Source organism: Phyllobates terribilis, unplaced genomic scaffold (genome assembly GCF_046119375.1).
Source record: "Phyllobates terribilis strain yellow unplaced genomic scaffold, ASM4611937v1 Scaffold_36__1_contigs__length_13169755, whole genome shotgun sequence".
Taxonomy (NCBI): domain Eukaryota; kingdom Metazoa; phylum Chordata; class Amphibia; order Anura; family Dendrobatidae; genus Phyllobates; species Phyllobates terribilis.
In genome coordinates this window covers 4,258,297-4,275,025 of record NW_027362796.1, presented here as the reverse complement: position 1 = coordinate 4,275,025, position 16,729 = coordinate 4,258,297, and the positions used below count along the sequence as shown (strand labels likewise).

Sequence of the window (16,729 nt, the reverse complement as noted above, 5' to 3'; positions counted from 1 at the left end):
ACTTACAAAAAATTAAGGTTCTTAGGCTTGTAGCCTAAAAGAAGCATGTTTAGGAGGATAGTTACCCATCATGCGGAGGTCACCTTGCAGTGGTTGATGGGCATACATAAATTTGCCAATTTATGTGCTAAGAACCTTCATTTTTTTGTAAGATGCCAGTAGCATGGTGTAAGAGGCTTATGTCAGTGTAACACTGGTGTGATGCATTGCAGTGATGGTGCATACAATTCTGTGACACACCTCTGGTGTCAATATGAGCACTGCACCCATAGATGTCTTCATTGAGAGTGGTTATTTATAAATGGGATCATTTAAGGGGGGTCTATGAAAGAGTTAAGCTAGCACCAGGACTCGTTCATCCAGAGCAGACGTCCTCAGGAGAGATTTGCTGCAGGATCAGCCTAGGGTCAGCGGTGCTAATACCCAGAGTCCATGTATATGCAGTAAGTGAATAGAAGAATGGTAGCACTCACCATAGGTATGTGGGATCTGCAATCTTTATTTGGATAGACATAAAGGAGAACTGGTGCAGGAGGAGTGCGGGGAAGAACGTTACTGGACTACGGCCATTTCACGTTTAATTGCGCTTCTACAGGTCCACTGTACATTATACGGATGTAGACCCGTAGAAGCAAAATCAAGCGTGAAACGTCCGTAGTCCAGTAACGTTCTCCCCCGCACTCCTCCTGCACCACTGTTCCTTTATGTCTTTATCCAAATAAATATTGCAGATCCCGCATACTTATGGTGAGTGCTACCATTCTTCTATTCACTTAAGGGGGATTCTGCTGTTCTGGAACCTCAGGGGCTCTGCCAATGTGACATGGCACCCACAAACCATAACAGAAAAATCTGCACTGTAAAATGGTGTTCCTTCCCTTCTGAGCTACGCACTGTGCCTCAAAAGTAGTTTTTGACCACGTATGGGGTATTGACGTATTCAGGAGAAATTGCATAATAAATTGTATTGTTTGTTTTCTCCAATTACAAACTTAGGGCCAAAGTAACGTTTTGGTGGAAAAAATGATATTTCTTTTGCTCAGCTCAATGTTATACAATTCTGTGAGTCGCCTGAGGGTTAAAAATGCTCACTACTCCCTTAGTTGAATTCCTCTAGAGGTGTAGTTTCCAAAATGGGGTCACCTGAGGGGGTTTCTGCTGTTTTGGCATGTCAGCGGCTCTTCAAATGAGACATGGTGTCCGCTACCTATTCCAGCCAAAATGGCATCCCTTCCCTTCAGAGCCGCGCAATGTGTTAGTTTTCCACCACATAAGGGTTAACAGCTTACTCAGGAGAAATTGCACAACCAATTTTGGAGTCGATTTTCTCCTGTAACTTTTGTGAAAATAAAAAAATTGGGGCTAAAACAACATTTTTGTGGGGAAAATTAGTTTTTTTTATTTTCACGGCTCATGAAGCACCTTGGGGTTCAAGGTGCTCACCACACATTGGAAAAATGAGAAATTGATGATAAACTTTTAACCCTTCTAGCTTCCTAACATAAAAAATTATGTTTCAATAATGGTGCTGATGTAAAGTAGACATGTGCGAAATGTTATTTATTAACTATTTTGTGTCGCAGAACTCTTAAGTTCAATGGCATAAAAATTAAAAATTTGAAAATTGTGAAACTTTCGCCAAATTTGTTATATTTTCACAAATAAAAGCAAAAAATATCGTCCTAAATTGACCACTAACATGAAGAACAATTTGTCAAGAAAACTCAATCTCAGAATCAATGGGATCCGCTGAAGCTCCAGAGTTATTACCTCATAAAGTGCTACTGCTCAGGAAGGTGAAAAAACAGGCTCTGGGGAGAAAGGGTTAATAGGACTTACAGGAGGAACCGGTCCAGAAAGCAGAAGATCCATTGAGTACCTGCCACATACAGTATTCTGTGATAGAACTAGGAGAGGAATAATGGCGGTGAGGACTTCTCTGGGCTTCTGTCCTTCATCCTGCAGTCGTCTGAATGGATCTAATGTGGACGGGAACCAGCTAAGCCGCATTCTGTACACAGCTGTTACCTCACTGTTCACACCACACAGAGACCCCAAAAGAGTCTCAGTGCTGAAGGGGTTAATGCCCCCCCAGCGCCCAGTAAAGGGGGATCTCCAGATACCTCCACCTGCAGAGCCGGTGGAGAAACTTCTCCGCAGTCAGTGACATTTCCGGCATTATTTGCCCCTCACTACTGGCACAATTACCCCGCGCCGCCTTTTCTACAGTTTTGTGTGTGGAATGTAACGTGGGATTTTCTCTGCTTGGAGACAAATAGACGACACATGAGGTGATTATTACCAGTTACCGGACGTCTACTATATGGCGGCATATGATTGTGCTATCCACTTCATACCAGGAGCTAAAATGCAGAAATCTCGTATGTTTAACCCCTTCCAGGGAGGGCGGCCTTGAAAAACTATATTCAGAAGAGTCCAGCTAAGGGCTCATACCCATACGTGAAAAAAAAATTCCGTATTCTGGACCGAAAAACGGAAGAGTTCCATGCGATTTTGATGAGAGGAAAATGCGATTTTTCGCACCTAACATCCGTATGGGTTTTTTTTCTCTGCAACTATTATTCTGCCATCATTTACAGGACCATTTACAGTGTTCTGTGCTACAGAATGATAATGTATCCATAAAAATCGGATGGCATATGGCTGGTCCCATTAACTTGCATTGGCGAGTCTCGTCCGATATACGCAGTATGCTGCGATTTTTTTCTCAGTCCAATTTCAGCTGAGAAAAAAAATCACAGATGAGATGTACCTCATAGATTAACATTGATCAGAGTGCAATCCGATTTATTATCGGATTGCTCTAGTCTGTTTTTCTTGCATAGGGCTCATACTCATCTGCGTGAAAAAACGGATGAGTGCAATCCGATAAAAAATCAAAGCATGCTGCAATTTGCCACATATATCGGACAAGACTCGCCAATGCAAGTCAATGGGCGCGAGAAAAAAAAAACGGATGGCACACGGACCATCCATATGGCATCCAATTTTTACGGCTACATTACCATTCTGTAGCATATAACACTGTAAATGATTATCGAATAATAGTTGCAGAGAAAGCAAAATGCATTGCATACGGATGTCATATGGATGCTAGGTGTGAAAAATCGCATAGTCCTCATGAAAATCGCATGACACTCATCTGATTTTCCGGTCCATATATCAAAACGTTTTTTTCACACATATGGGTATGAGCCCTAAGGGTCATATACGGCCATCCACCTCTCCAGTCACAGAGGGGTGGGTGAAGATCTTAGGCAGCACATTCAGGATGCTCAGGACAGTGCGCAGGAAGGTTTACCTATGAACAAGCTTTATGTACTGCCCTCTTTACGTGTAGATCTTTTTGATGAAGAACATGATTCCGTTTTAACTGGGCACGCGGGTTCGTCTGCCACTAGGAGATCTCTTTCTAGGTCCTTTTGGTGGCAGAATGCTCTTAAGGATATTGGAGAGTATGTTTGGAAATGCAAAGTCTGTTCCAAGGCTAAAGCCTCTCATCAAGCTCAGTGGGTTATTTCTTCCCTAACGATGTTTCGTTGCAGCCCTGGACCCACTTGTCCATGGACTTTGTCAATGATTTGCTTAACTCTGGTGGTATTACTGTCGTGTGGGTGGTGGTGGAACGTTTGAGCAAAAAGGTTCTTTTGGTCCTGCTTCAAAAGTTGCCAACTGCTAGGATCTTAGCAACTTTGTTAATTTCTCATAGATTAAATTTCATGGTGTTCCCAAAAATCTAATTTTTGATTCAGCGGTTCAATTTCTGGCTAGTTTTTGCTCCAGATTGGGTAATAAGCTGCTTTTTTCTCTCAGTCTATCATACCGAGACTAATGGTCAACCAGAAGGATGAACCAGGAAATAGAGCAGTATTAGTGATGTTTTGTCTCCTCTAATCAGGAAGACTGGGTGGAATTTCTGCCCCTTATCGAGTGTGCTCTAAATAACTGTTCCTCAAAGGCTACCGGGACCTTGCCTTTTTTTAGCTGCTGTAGTTTTAATCCAGTGTTTGGGAATATTTCAGGATTACAATCTTCCCTGCCAGAGGAGGAGAGATTTTGTCCCCAACTAATTAAGGTCTTGAGGGAGGACAAAAGGGATTTTTGGTAGCTAGTGACCAGGCCAAAAGTGGTGCTAACTGCAGACGTAGGAATGCTTCTATCTTTAGGGTGGGGGATTTTGTGTGGTTGTCCTCAAAATATCTGCACTTAAAGATCACATCTAAAAAGTTTGCACCTAAATTTGTAGGTACTTATAAAATTATTACAAATTTAAATCCTGTGACAGTTAATTTGCAACTTCTTATTACCTGGAAAATCATAATTCTTTCCATTCTTCTCTTTTCAAAAAATTTGAGGGGACCTCAAGACATAAATGAGGTGGATTTGGAAGGGTGTCGGGAGTATGAGGTAGAGCGAGTTCTTAGTTCCAGGTGGGTCAGGCGCTGTCTGCACTATCTCGTTAAGTGGAAATATTATGGTCCTTAAGGTAGCTCCCAAGTTAATATGGGGGATCTTCCTGCGATCAGATAAACAGATTATTGGGTGGGGCTGGGGAAAACCCAGCAGTCATGGTACACATTGGTACCAATGACAAAGTTAGAGGAAGGTGGAAGGTCACAGGGAATTAGGAGAGAAGTTGAAGTACAGGACCTCTAAGGTAGTGTTTGCAGAAATACAGCCGATTCCACTAGCGTCACTAGAAAGTTAGCGGGAACTTAAGGAGATAAATAAGTGGCAGGATAAAGGGTTTGGGTTCATGGAGAACTGGGCCTACTTCTGTTGGCTACAGGCTCTACGATAGGGACAGGCTGAACCTCAACTGGGGGGGGGTGCAGATGTGCTGCAGTGAAAAATGGTCAGATGGATGGAAGAGCTTTTAAACTGGGATCTGGGGGGAGGGAGGTTTTTTGTGAAAATAAGGGGATAGAGTAGACAGAGAGAGAGACAGTAGGGGTCAATGAGGATTTAGGGGGCTGGGACATTCAAGGAAAGTAAGGAGGCAAGAAGGAGTAATAAATAGTTAATAGTATTAAATGTCTGCTGGCAAATGCAAGAGGTCTTGCAAACAAAATTAATGAATTAGAGACTCTTAATGTCAGCCACAGATTACAATGTGGTGGGCATTACGGAAACCTGGCTGGCAAGTCACGACTGAGTGATAAACAGAGGATTACACTACATTCAAAAGGTTAGGAAAGATAAAAAGGTAGAGGGGTGGGTATTTTCATTAAATCCAACTTAAGACCTGCGCTAAATGACGACATTGGAGGGGAGCTTCGACAATGTAGAGTCAGTATGGGTAAATGTACAAGGAAATGCCAATAATGTAACGCTGTTAATTGGAATTTGCTACAAGCCTTCTAATATAGCTGAACATGTAGAGGATGAAATGCTGCAACAAAAACAAGTCATGGTCAAAGTGTTGGCTCCCTTGAAATTGTTCCAGAAAATGACGTAATTCTCCCAGAAAATTATTGCAATTACACATATTTTGTTATACATGTTTATTTCCTTTATGTGTATGTGAACAACACAAAAAAAAACAGATAAAAAAAGGCAAAGTGAACATAATTTCACACAAAACCACAAAAAATGGACCGGTCAAAATTGTTGGCACCTTTTCTCAAAATTGTGGGGTGTGGGTAAACAACTTCGTTTCAAGCATGTGAAACTCGTTCATACTCAATTGTGGCAAGTAACAGGTGTGGGCAACATGAAAATCACACCTGAAACCAGATAAAAAGGGAGAAGTTGATTCAATCTTTGCATTGTGTGCAAGCGTGTGCCACACTAAGCATGGAGGACAGAAAGAGAAGAAGAGAACTGTTTGAGGACTTGAGAACCAAAATTGTTCTAATCTTGAAATTCTTGATATTTTTCAAGTCCATCTCCAGAGATCCGGATGTTCCTTTGTCCATGGTGCACAACATAATCAATACATTTACAACCCATGTCACTGTAGCTAATCTCCCTGGATGTGGACAGAAGAAAAACTGACGAAAGGGTAGTCCAGATGGTGAATAAGTAGCCCCACCAAAGTTGCAAAGAAATTCAAGCTGTCTTGCATGCTCAGGGTGCTTCAGTGCCAACGTGAACCAGCCGTCAACATTTGAATTAAATGAAACGCTATGGCAGGAGAATAAGGCGGACCCCACAGCTGACACAGAGGCATACAAAAGCTACACTGCAGTTTGCCAAAATGTACATGAGTAAGCTAAAACCCTTTCTGGGGAAGCGTCTTGTGGACAGAAGAGACCAATATAGAGCTTTTCGGTAAAAGCACATCGTTCTACTGTTTAAACAGAATGAAGCATGCAAAGAAAAGATCACAGTAACTACAGTGGAATATGGTGGAGGTTCAAAGATGTTTTGGAGTGGTTTTACTGCCTCTGGCATTGGGTGCCTTCACTGTGTGCAAGTCATCATGAAATCTGAAGATTACCAAAGGATTTTGTGTGGCAATGTAGTGCCTAGTCTCAGAAAGCTGGGTTTGCGTTCTAGGTCATGGGTTGCCAGCATGGCAATGACCCCAAACATACATCAAGAAGCACCCAGAAATGGATGGAAACAAAGTGCTGGAGAGTTGTGAAGTGACCGCCAATGAGCTTGGATCTAAATCCCATTGAACACCTGTGGAGAAATCTTAAAATTGCTGTTTGGAGAAAAATATTAAAATTTGAGAGTCTTCAGTAGTTGATACCTTTGGCTAACTGAAAAATTTCAAGACTACTCAGGTCTCTTTTCAGACACAGTATAACACAAAATCTGAAGTGTCATATATTTATACACAACAGGGCACAGGAATAATGCAATAGATAAGACAAGTGGCGTGAAGCAGAACTATTAGCATGGGAGAGGGAGAAGCAGTTGTGGCCATGAATATTGGAACAGTTCATTGATAAGGAGTGTGAAAGTTTTATTGTCCTGTGATTGAGGTCTGGTCCATGATTGTGACGCCCAAAACGGTCTGAGGAGCACGTTCCTTAGTTGACATAAATCCATATGACACATTAACTTCTGATCTGTGAGTGTGTCAAAGATTGTCATAAGTTTGTAATTCCACATTTTTCTGTCTCTCTGAGATTTGAAGTTCCCTTTTAATACAAGTAATTTCATGTCCATGATGCTGTGATCAGGGATAAAAAATGTTTGGCCACAGGTAGATCTATTCTTTTTTCTTTTATTGTGTGGCGATGAGAATTCATCCTTGTTCTAAGTTTTTGCCCTGTCTCCCCTATGTACAGACCGCCAGCTGGACATTTGGTACATATAATTAAGTACACTACATTAGAAGTGATGAAGCTGAAAGTACCTGGGATCGTGTGGTTGTCTCCTGATTTGAGTTGGGAATCCTTATCTTGTCAGTGGTCATTATAAATAGACAGGTTTTACATTTTTTTCTGGCTGCAGGGAAAAGTTCCTGTAGCTGTTGGAGAGGACAGGGAGTTTCTGATAATGATGCTTCTTAGATTTGGGGGCTGCCTAAATCACAGAAGTGCTGGGTCTGGAAATATAGATTGTAATCAGCATCTTTTTGTAATAATGGTTGTAATTTCCATGCAGATCCCATTGGCATCTCCAGATTTGGATTGTAGGTGACTACTAGAGACACCAGATTGCTTTCTTGTTTAGTTTTGAAATGTAGGAGATGATTCCTTGATATTCTGGTGGCTCTTGCAATCTGGTTTACAATTGTTCTTGTATGGTAGCTCTCGTTCAAAAAGGCCTTTCTGAGGCCACCAAGGTGTTAATTTCAGTACAGGAGTAGTTGAGTGTTAAGTTGATGGTGAGATGAAATTGATTAAAGTGTTCATGGAACGTCTTAAGCTGTTGCTGAGATTCCGTCCAGATGATTAAATTATCGTCAATGTAACGGTAGTAGGCAAGAGGCCTGATGGGACATGAGGACAAGAAGTCACTATAAAGCTTGGCCACAAAAAGATTTGCGTACTGTGGAGCCATTTTACTTCCCATTGCTGTACCAGTCTCCTGTAGATAAATGTTATCAAATTCAAATAATTGTGGGTGAGGATGAATTTTGTAAGTTTCACCACAAAGGTGAAACAATCCTCCTTGTCTGTTTTCTTTCTACCACTGTTAGGTTTCTGGGAAGTTATACTTATTCCTTTTATTTTTGGTTCTCATTAGCTTGCCTTCTTTGCCCTATATGAATGTGTCTTAGTTTCTCACTCTGGGTTTTCATATCTTCACACTTTTCTTTCCTCTTGTTGACAGTGTGTTGCGGCCTCCCCTCTGATTCCTCAGGAGGTAAGAGAAACTCTTCAACTGCCTATTAGGGAGTTAGGTCTGAGGTGTTATTTTTAGTTAGCTAGGGCCTGTCTGCACAGAGACCAATTGGGTGTAGTTGCTGCATTCTTCCCTGTGTGGGTTCTCTGGTGGCAATCAAGATGCGCTTTCTGGTTAAAAGATTTCCCAAATTTTGAACATGAAAAAGGCTTCTCTGCCCAACTCTCCTGAATCTCTTTTGCTCTTTATGATCCAAACTAGTCTCACAAAATACAAAAGTTCTTTAATAAGCTACCTTATACAGGCTGCTAAGAATATCATTCCTCGTCACTGGAAAAGTACTTCTCCACCTACTCTGGAGGAGTGGTTCTGTGACATAGCTCTTCTAAATAGGATGGAACATTTGATTGCCCGATCCCCCACTGGTTGTGATAGATACTGTGAGTCTTGGAGAGACTGGATTGAATTCCAGGAATCCGATGCCTACCGTCTTACATCAGACTGATGTGACCCACCCTTTTCTCTGGTGCGTTTCTTCTCTGTCCAGATTGTGCTCCGCATTGGTTCACGTCTGGCTGCACTATGTATGGTTTCCATTGGATTTTACAATTGTAATACTGATGGCCTAAAATGTTCCATTCCTTCCTTTTCCTTCCTATAACTTGATGTTTTATTGGACGTTATACTTATATTCTATGATATACTGATGCTGATATTGTCCTGGTTATTGTTTTTTTTTTGTTTTGTTTTTTGTATTTTTGTAATTGAAAATTATTTAACCTTTCAATAAAAATTGAATTTTGAAAAAGGCTTCTCCCCTGTGTGACTTCTCTGATGTTTATTAAGAGTTGCTTTCCGCGTAAAATATTTCCCACATTCTGAACATGAAAAAGGCTTCTCCTCTGTATGAGTTCTCTGGTGAATAACAAGACCATATTTCTGTTTAAAATATTTCCCACATTCTGAACATGAAAAAGGCTTCTCCTCTGTATGAGTTCTCTGGTGTATAACAAGACCGTATTTCTGTTTAAAATGTTTACCACATTCTGAACATGAAAAAGGCTTCTCCCCTGTGTGACTTCTCTGATGTTTATTAAGAGCTGCTTTTCGTGTAAAATATTTCCCACATTCTGAGCATGAAAAAGGCTTCTCCTCTGTATGAGTTATCTGGTGTATAACAAGACCGTATTTCTGTTTAAAATGTTTACCACATTCTGAACATGAAAAAGGCTTCTCCCCTGTGTGACTTCTCTGATGTTTATTAAGAGCTGCTTTTCGTGTAAAATATTTCCCACATTTTGAACATGAAAAAGGCTTCTCCTCTGTATGAGTTATCTGGTGTATAACAAGACTGTATTTCTGTTTAAAATGTTTACCACATTCTGAACATGAAAAAGGCTTCTCCCCTGTATGAGTTCTGTGGTGTTTAACAAGATTGCATTTCTGTTCAAAATGTTTACCACATTCTGAACATGAAAAAGGCTTCACCCCTGTGTGAGTTCTGTGGTGTTTAACAAGACTTGATTTCTGGTTAAAACATTTCCCACATTCTGAACATGAAAAAGGCTTCTCCCCTGTGTGAGTTCTCTGGTGCCTAGAAAAATTTGATTTGTGGTTAAAACATTTCTCACATTCTGAACATGAAAAAGGCTTCTTCCCAGTGTGAATTCTCTGGTGAATAACTAAATCTGATTTCTGGTAAAAACATTTCTCACATTCTGAACAGGAAAAAGGCTTCTCCCCTGTGTGAATTCTCTGGTGACTAACTAAATATGATTTCTGGTAAAAACATTTCTCACATTCTGAACATGAAAATGGCTTCTCCCCTGTGTGAGTTTTCTGGTGCTTAACAACATTGGATTTTTTTGTAAAACATTTCCCACATTCTGAACATGAAAAAGGCTTCTCCCCTGTGTGAGTTCCCTGGTGTTTAACAAGATCTGATTTCTTGTTAAAATATTTCCCACACTTGGAACAATAAAATCTATTCTCGGCTGTGTGAATTTTTTGATGTTTAGGAAAAGATTTTTCGAGAGGAAAACTATTTCCATATTCTAAAAATGTCTTCTTTGCTTTAGGAGCAGTTTGTTTTTTAATGCTTAATTTGTGACTATGATTTTCCTTAGTAGTCAGTAATGAATCAGAAGACAGGACCTGTTTCAAAGGATCAGATGACAAATCTTTGCTGTGAAGGGATGATGGTATATCTGGAGTAATAGCATTCACTTCAATTGTATATTGTGGGATCTCAAGATCTTCTGATTTAAAAATTGAAGATGTCAGCTGTCCCTCTGATCTCCAGGTACAGTTATCTGCTAAGATAAAAATCTATTATTTTTCAATAAAATATCCTTGGGTTTTATTTTTTTAAATTTCTACTTAAACAGTCTATAATAATGGCAAGTTATGTACCGTATTTTTCGGACTATAAGACGCACCGGACCATAAGATGCACCTAGGTTTTAGAGGAGGAAAATAAAAAAATAAAAATTTAAGCAAAAAATGTGGTCATGATGCACTTTTAAGGGGGAGGAGGGTCTTCTGCTGACACTGGTATAGGGGTTATGTCCCCCAATTCTGACAATATCCCCCATCCTGGTATATATGCCGCCCCATTCCTTTTATACGTGGTCCCAATCCCCATCCTGGTATGCCTGGCATCCCTCCATCCTGGTATGCATGGCACCCCTCATCCTTATCCTGGTATGCATGGCACCCCTCATACCTATCCTGATATGCATGGCACCCCTCATCCCTGTCCTAGTATGCATGGTACCCCTCATCCCTGTCCTAGTATGCATGGCACCCCTAATCCCTATCCTGGTATGCATGGCACCCATCATCCCTGTCCTGGTATGCATGGCACCCCTCATCCCTGTCCTGGTATGCATGGCACCCCTCATCCCTGTCCTGGTATGCATGGCACCCATCATCCCTATCCTGGTATGCATGGCACCCCTCATCCCTGTCCTGGTATGCATGGCACCCCTCATCCCTGTCCTGGTATGCATGGCACCCCTAATCCCTGTCCTGGTATGCATGGCACCCCTAATCCCTGTCCTAATATGCATGGCACCCCTAATCCCCATCATGCTGCACATTAAAAAAAAATAAACACTCCTACTCACCTTTCTTCTCTCTCCTCAAGCGCTGCATCCTGTCTGTCTGCACTGATCTCTCCATGTGAGCCGTGCATGATGTCACTGCCATGCGCGGCTCACAAGGAGAGATCAGCTGCCGGAAGTCACTGCTTCCCACGCCGGGACTGTGTGCGCGGGGAGCAGTGACTTCAGTCTCCTTCATAGCCGGCACATAGCGGAGCCGCGCTGCGGCTGCTGGCTATCTCCTGTGCCCGCTCATTAAAGGGCATGAATATTCACCCCCTCCCCATGCCCATGGGCGTGGAGAGAGGTTGAATATTCATGCCCTTTAACAGCGGGCATAGGAGAAAAAAAAAGGAGGAAAAAAGTGCGTCTTATAGTCCGAAAAATACGGTAAATACATTGAATTAATTATTCACCAAGACACTGACATTTCAAAATCGAATAGAAAACCTCATAGGATGAACCAGTAGAGCGTTGTTTTCAACTGTTTGTTCATTCTGCCTCCCAAATATGGAATAAAAAGCCACCAAGTTATGTAGGCAACAATAATACCAATAAAAACTTCTACTCATCTCACAAACAACAAGCCCCACTCAGGTCCATCGTCTGTAAATGAAAAAAATCATAGTTACCGGTAACAGGATTTTACAGAGCCCATGATAGCACCACCTGAGAGATGGTATCCGCCCACCCAGGACAGGAAACCTGCTGAATAAAAAAGGCGGTACCTCTCCTCCACATCAGTTTTGTTTTTGAGCATGAGAGGACCTCCAGACAGTATGTTAGTACACAACTACCACCAATAAAACATTTCATACTATACACCCATATATAGAGAACACCATAAGTGATCAAAAAAGGGGAGGGGGGCATATGAGGGTGCTGTCATGGGCTCTGGAAAATCCCATTACCGGTAGGTAACTATGATTTTTTTCCCTTTCTCCTATGATGGCACCACCTGAGAGATTTATATAGAACAGACACCTTAGGGATGGATCACCGCTTGCAACACCTTTCTCCCAAAGGATAGATCAGCAGATGAAGAAAGATCAAGCCGGTAATGGTTATAGAAGGTAGAAGGAGATTACCATGTTGCTGCCTTACATATGTTATCAATGGACACTTCCACCTTCTCAGTCCAGGAGGCTGCACTAGCTCTGTGGAATGGCCCTTCAGTTTCTCTGAAACCGGCACATTACTAGGGAAATATGCTAAGCTAACGGTGTCCCTGATCCATCTAACTATAGTTCCCCTTGTAACTTTAAGTCCCTTTCTTGCTCCCTGGAAGGAGACAAATAAGGCATCACTTCTCCTCCAAGGCCTTGTTACCTCCAAATACTGAACCAAAACCAGTCTAACATCTAGAGTTTGAAGCCTCTGTTCCTCTAAATCTTTTGGGTTAGGATACAATGAGGGGAGAATGATCTCCTGTGTTCTGTGGAATTTGGAGGCCACCTTCGGAAAATAGGCCGGGTCTGGTCTTAACGTAACTCCATCTACAGTGACCTGTGTAAAAGGATGATTTACTGACAGAGCTTGTAAGTCACTAACTCTACGGGCTGATGTTAGCGCTATCAGTATCGCTGTCTTCAGAGTGAGAGTTCTTTCTGTCACACTTCCTTAAGTCTCAAAAAGGAGACTTAGTCAGGGCTTCCAGGAACAGGTTTAGATCCCAGGGAGGCATTCTCGGGGTAGCAATAGGTCTGGATCTATCGCACACCTTTTTAAACCTGATAACCCATCTATCTGCTGCCAAATTATAGTTATATAAAGCTCCAAGCGCTGATACTTGCGCCTAAAGGGTACTGGTAGCCAACCCCATAACTAAGACCCTTTGAAGAAATTCCAGAATAGCTTTAATAGGAATTTTAACCTTAGCTGACTGCGCCGAAATAGATAGGAATTTTGCCGATGTCCTACCATAGATCTTAGTCGTCACAGGCTTCTTGCTTTTGAGCAGAGTAGTGACTAGACCTGGGGAAAACCCTTACTGGATTACTAACAACCTTTCAAACTCCAGGCCATCAAAAGCCCGACCTCTGAGCATGGAAGACTGGGCCTTGCTTGAGGAGATCTGGAGCATCTGGAAGGACCCATGGATCTGACTGGGACATCCTCTTTATCCAGGTGAACCAGGGTCTCTTGGGCCAGAATGGGGCGATTAGTATGACCCTTGCCTGTTCCTCTCGGATCTTCCTCAAAATCGTTGGCATTAACATTAGCGGGGGGAAAGCATAGGCTAGGCCAAAGCTCCAGGGTATTTGTAATGCATCTACTTTCTTTTGGATTTAAGGAGCAGAAGATCCTTATTTTTCTGTTTTGTTTGTTTGCGAAAAGATCTATTTCTGGTTGACCCCAGCGATCCACAATTTGCTGGAATACTGTTGGATTCAGCTCCCATTCGCCCTGCTTCAATATATTCTGACTCAGAAAATCTGATCTTTAGTTTTCTTTGCCTCTTATATGCAGAGCCGAGAGCATAAATTGATGTTCTGCAAACTGTAGAATCTGCTCTTTCACTAACAGGAGAGGTCGGGATCTCGTGCCCCCGATGATTGACATAGGCGACTGTTGTCCTGTTGTCTGACATGATTCGGATGTGTTGTCCCTGTAGTTGGGAACTGAACTTCATCACTGCACTCTTTACCGCCGACAAATCCTTCATGTTTTGAGGAGAAGCCTTTCTCGCTGTCCGACCAGACTCCTTGTATTACACGATCTCCCAGATGTGCTCCCAGCCATCTGAGCTTGAGTCCGCTGTAATTATGTCCCACACCTGATACGACCAAAGAACTCTCTGTGACAGGTTCTCCCGATCCAGCCACCATGCGATTGAGATGATGGCTGTATTGGAAAGTGTCATCTTCCTGTCCAAGTGTCCCCTGAGTCTAGAGACATAATTCTGTTTTTCTTGTCTTCCGGTAGCAGACAAGTCTATCCCTCTGAGTCCAAGATAAGCCCTAAAAAAGACGGAACCTTCCGAGGCTCCAGGTTTGACTTCTCTAGATTCAGTATCCATTCAAGATTGATCAGGCTGGCTCTGACTCTTGTCAATGCGAGTTTTCAATGCTCTCTTGATCTGCATACTACCAGGAAGTCGTCAAGGTAAGGGACAACTAGAGTATCTTGTTCTCTCAAATGCGCCATTACTTCCAGAATGATCTTCATAAAGATTCTTGGAGCCATGGAGAGGCCGAAGGGCAGAGCTGTGAACTGAAATTGCCTCACACGATTGATGATATACACAGCTACTCTCAGATACTGCTGGTATCCTGTATGGATTGGGACGTGGTAATAGGCGTCCTTCAAGTCGAGGACACTCATATAACAACCCGGGAATAACACCTTTATGGCTGATATTATACAGTACAGACCAAAAGTTTGGACACACCTTCTCATTTAAAGATTTTTGTGTATTTTCATGACTATGAAAATTGTACATTAACACTGAAAACTATGAATTAACACATGTGGAATTATATACTTAACAAAAAAGTGTGAAACAACTGAAAATATGTCTTATATTCTAGGTTCTTCAAAGTAGCCACCTTTTGATTTGATGACTGTTTTGCACACTCTTGGCATTCTCTTGATGAGCTTCAAGAGGTAGTCACCGGAAATGGTCTTCCAACAATCTTGAATTAACACATGTGTTAATTCATAGTTTTGATGCCTTCAGTGTGAATATACAATTTTCATAGTCATGAAAATACAGAAAAATCTTTAAATGAGAAGGTGTGTCCAAACTTTTGGTCTGTACTGTAGATTCCATCTTGAAGGGTCTGTAGATTAGAAAGTTGTTTAGGCCCTTCTAGTTGATTTAGGCCCTTCAAGCCGTCCGGCTTCTTTATCAGAAACAGGGGCGAATAGAATCCTTTGCCCTGCTCGCTTATTAGTCTCTCTCAGAACCTTCTTTTCCACTACGTTTACTATCTCTTGCTCCAGGGCTGTTAGCTCTCTCGGCCTCCTGGGAGACGAAATCCTGAAGGTCTGCAGGAGAATGGATCTGAATTCCAGTCTCAGTCCTGTCTTTATAATCCCTAATATCCAGGCACTGGATGTAATTTTTTCCCAGGTAGGCAGGAAGTGGGACAGTCTTCCTCCTACCTGGGGAGGCCCATCACTTAGGGTTTTTTCTGTTCTCAGAGGAAGGGCCTACGAACATGAAGCCTCCACTCCTTGTCCTTCTATCTGCCCTGGTCTCTGGAAAATTTACCTATTCTATACTTCCTTTTACGAAAGGAAGTCTTGTACTGAGGCATCAACACACTGGAAAACCCGTGTTTCTTATCTGCGGCTTTATCCAGTAGGTCATCTAGAGCTTTGCCAAAAAGAAACTCCCCTTCACACGGGATTGAACACAGTTTCATCTTAGACTGTACATCACCTGACCAGCTCTTGAGCCACAGAGCTCTGCGAGCTGCGTTGGATAAATTCGCTGATCTGGCGGCCAGCCTTACTGAATCTGCCGACGCGTCCGCGAGGAAGGCAGCCGCCCCCTGCATTAGCGGAAGACTGGCCAGGATTTTTTCCCTTGGAATGTCCCCTTTAATCTTGTCTTCTAGCTGCTGCAACCAGACCATCATTGACCTGGCTGTGCAAGTGGCTGCGACTGCCCGTTTCAATGCTCCCGCTGGTCACTCCCAGGTTTGTTTTAATAAGGTTTCCGCTTTTTTATCAAGAGGATCCTTGAAAGCTCCTAAATCCTCAAACGGCAGGGCGGATTTTTTTTTTAGAGAATTTTGATACTGTCACGTCAATTTTTAGGGTTTTATCTCACCTGGTTGATTCTTCTTCCTCAAACGGGTATCTTCTCTTTGAAGGTGATGGTAACTGCCCTCTCCTATCAGGTCTTTTCCATTCCCTGTCGATGAACGATCCTCTCTTTGACGGGGAATGTGCGCCTCTTCTTCTGATCCAGACCCCCAAACATAATGTCCTGAACAGTCCTAGAGGTCTTGGTATCGGCTATGCCCATAGTTGTTCTGATGGCTTTAATCAGCTTATCTGTGTTTTGCGCTGGAAAACATGGCCTACCTCCTGTATCGCTATCTGAGGAAGATGATGATGAGGATAACGAGTAGGTAGGAGAGGAAATAGACTTCCCCTTGCCCTGGAATACTACAGATTCCTCTGAGTCTGATGTATGACGTTTCAGCTTCCTACTCTTTTTACGTGTAGCCAACGTCTTTAGGGAGTCCCTAACCTCCGTCTGGATTAAAGATTTTAAATCCATAGCAAAATTAGGTGTTTCCTCTGATATGGTTTCTTGGATACAACTCGAGCAAAGCTTTTTAGTATAAGTGCTGGGAAAATTAACACCGCACAGCTCACACTACTTGTTATTCCTCTTGGCA

General features: G+C 42.3%; 1 protein-coding gene across 1 annotated transcript in view; it reads right to left on the bottom strand.

The window, feature by feature from the left end:
* Window positions 1-5,510: 5,510 nt before the first annotated feature.
* Window positions 5,511-16,729, bottom strand: part of LOC141182794 (uncharacterized) — a 52,587-nt gene continuing 41,368 nt past the window's right edge. The window contains exon 7 of the mRNA XM_073660904.1: window positions 5,511-10,580. Within this exon, the coding sequence (XP_073517005.1) occupies window positions 9,052-10,580 (1,529 nt within the window). The 3' untranslated portion in view covers window positions 5,511-9,051. The remainder of the gene's footprint in view (window positions 10,581-16,729) is intronic.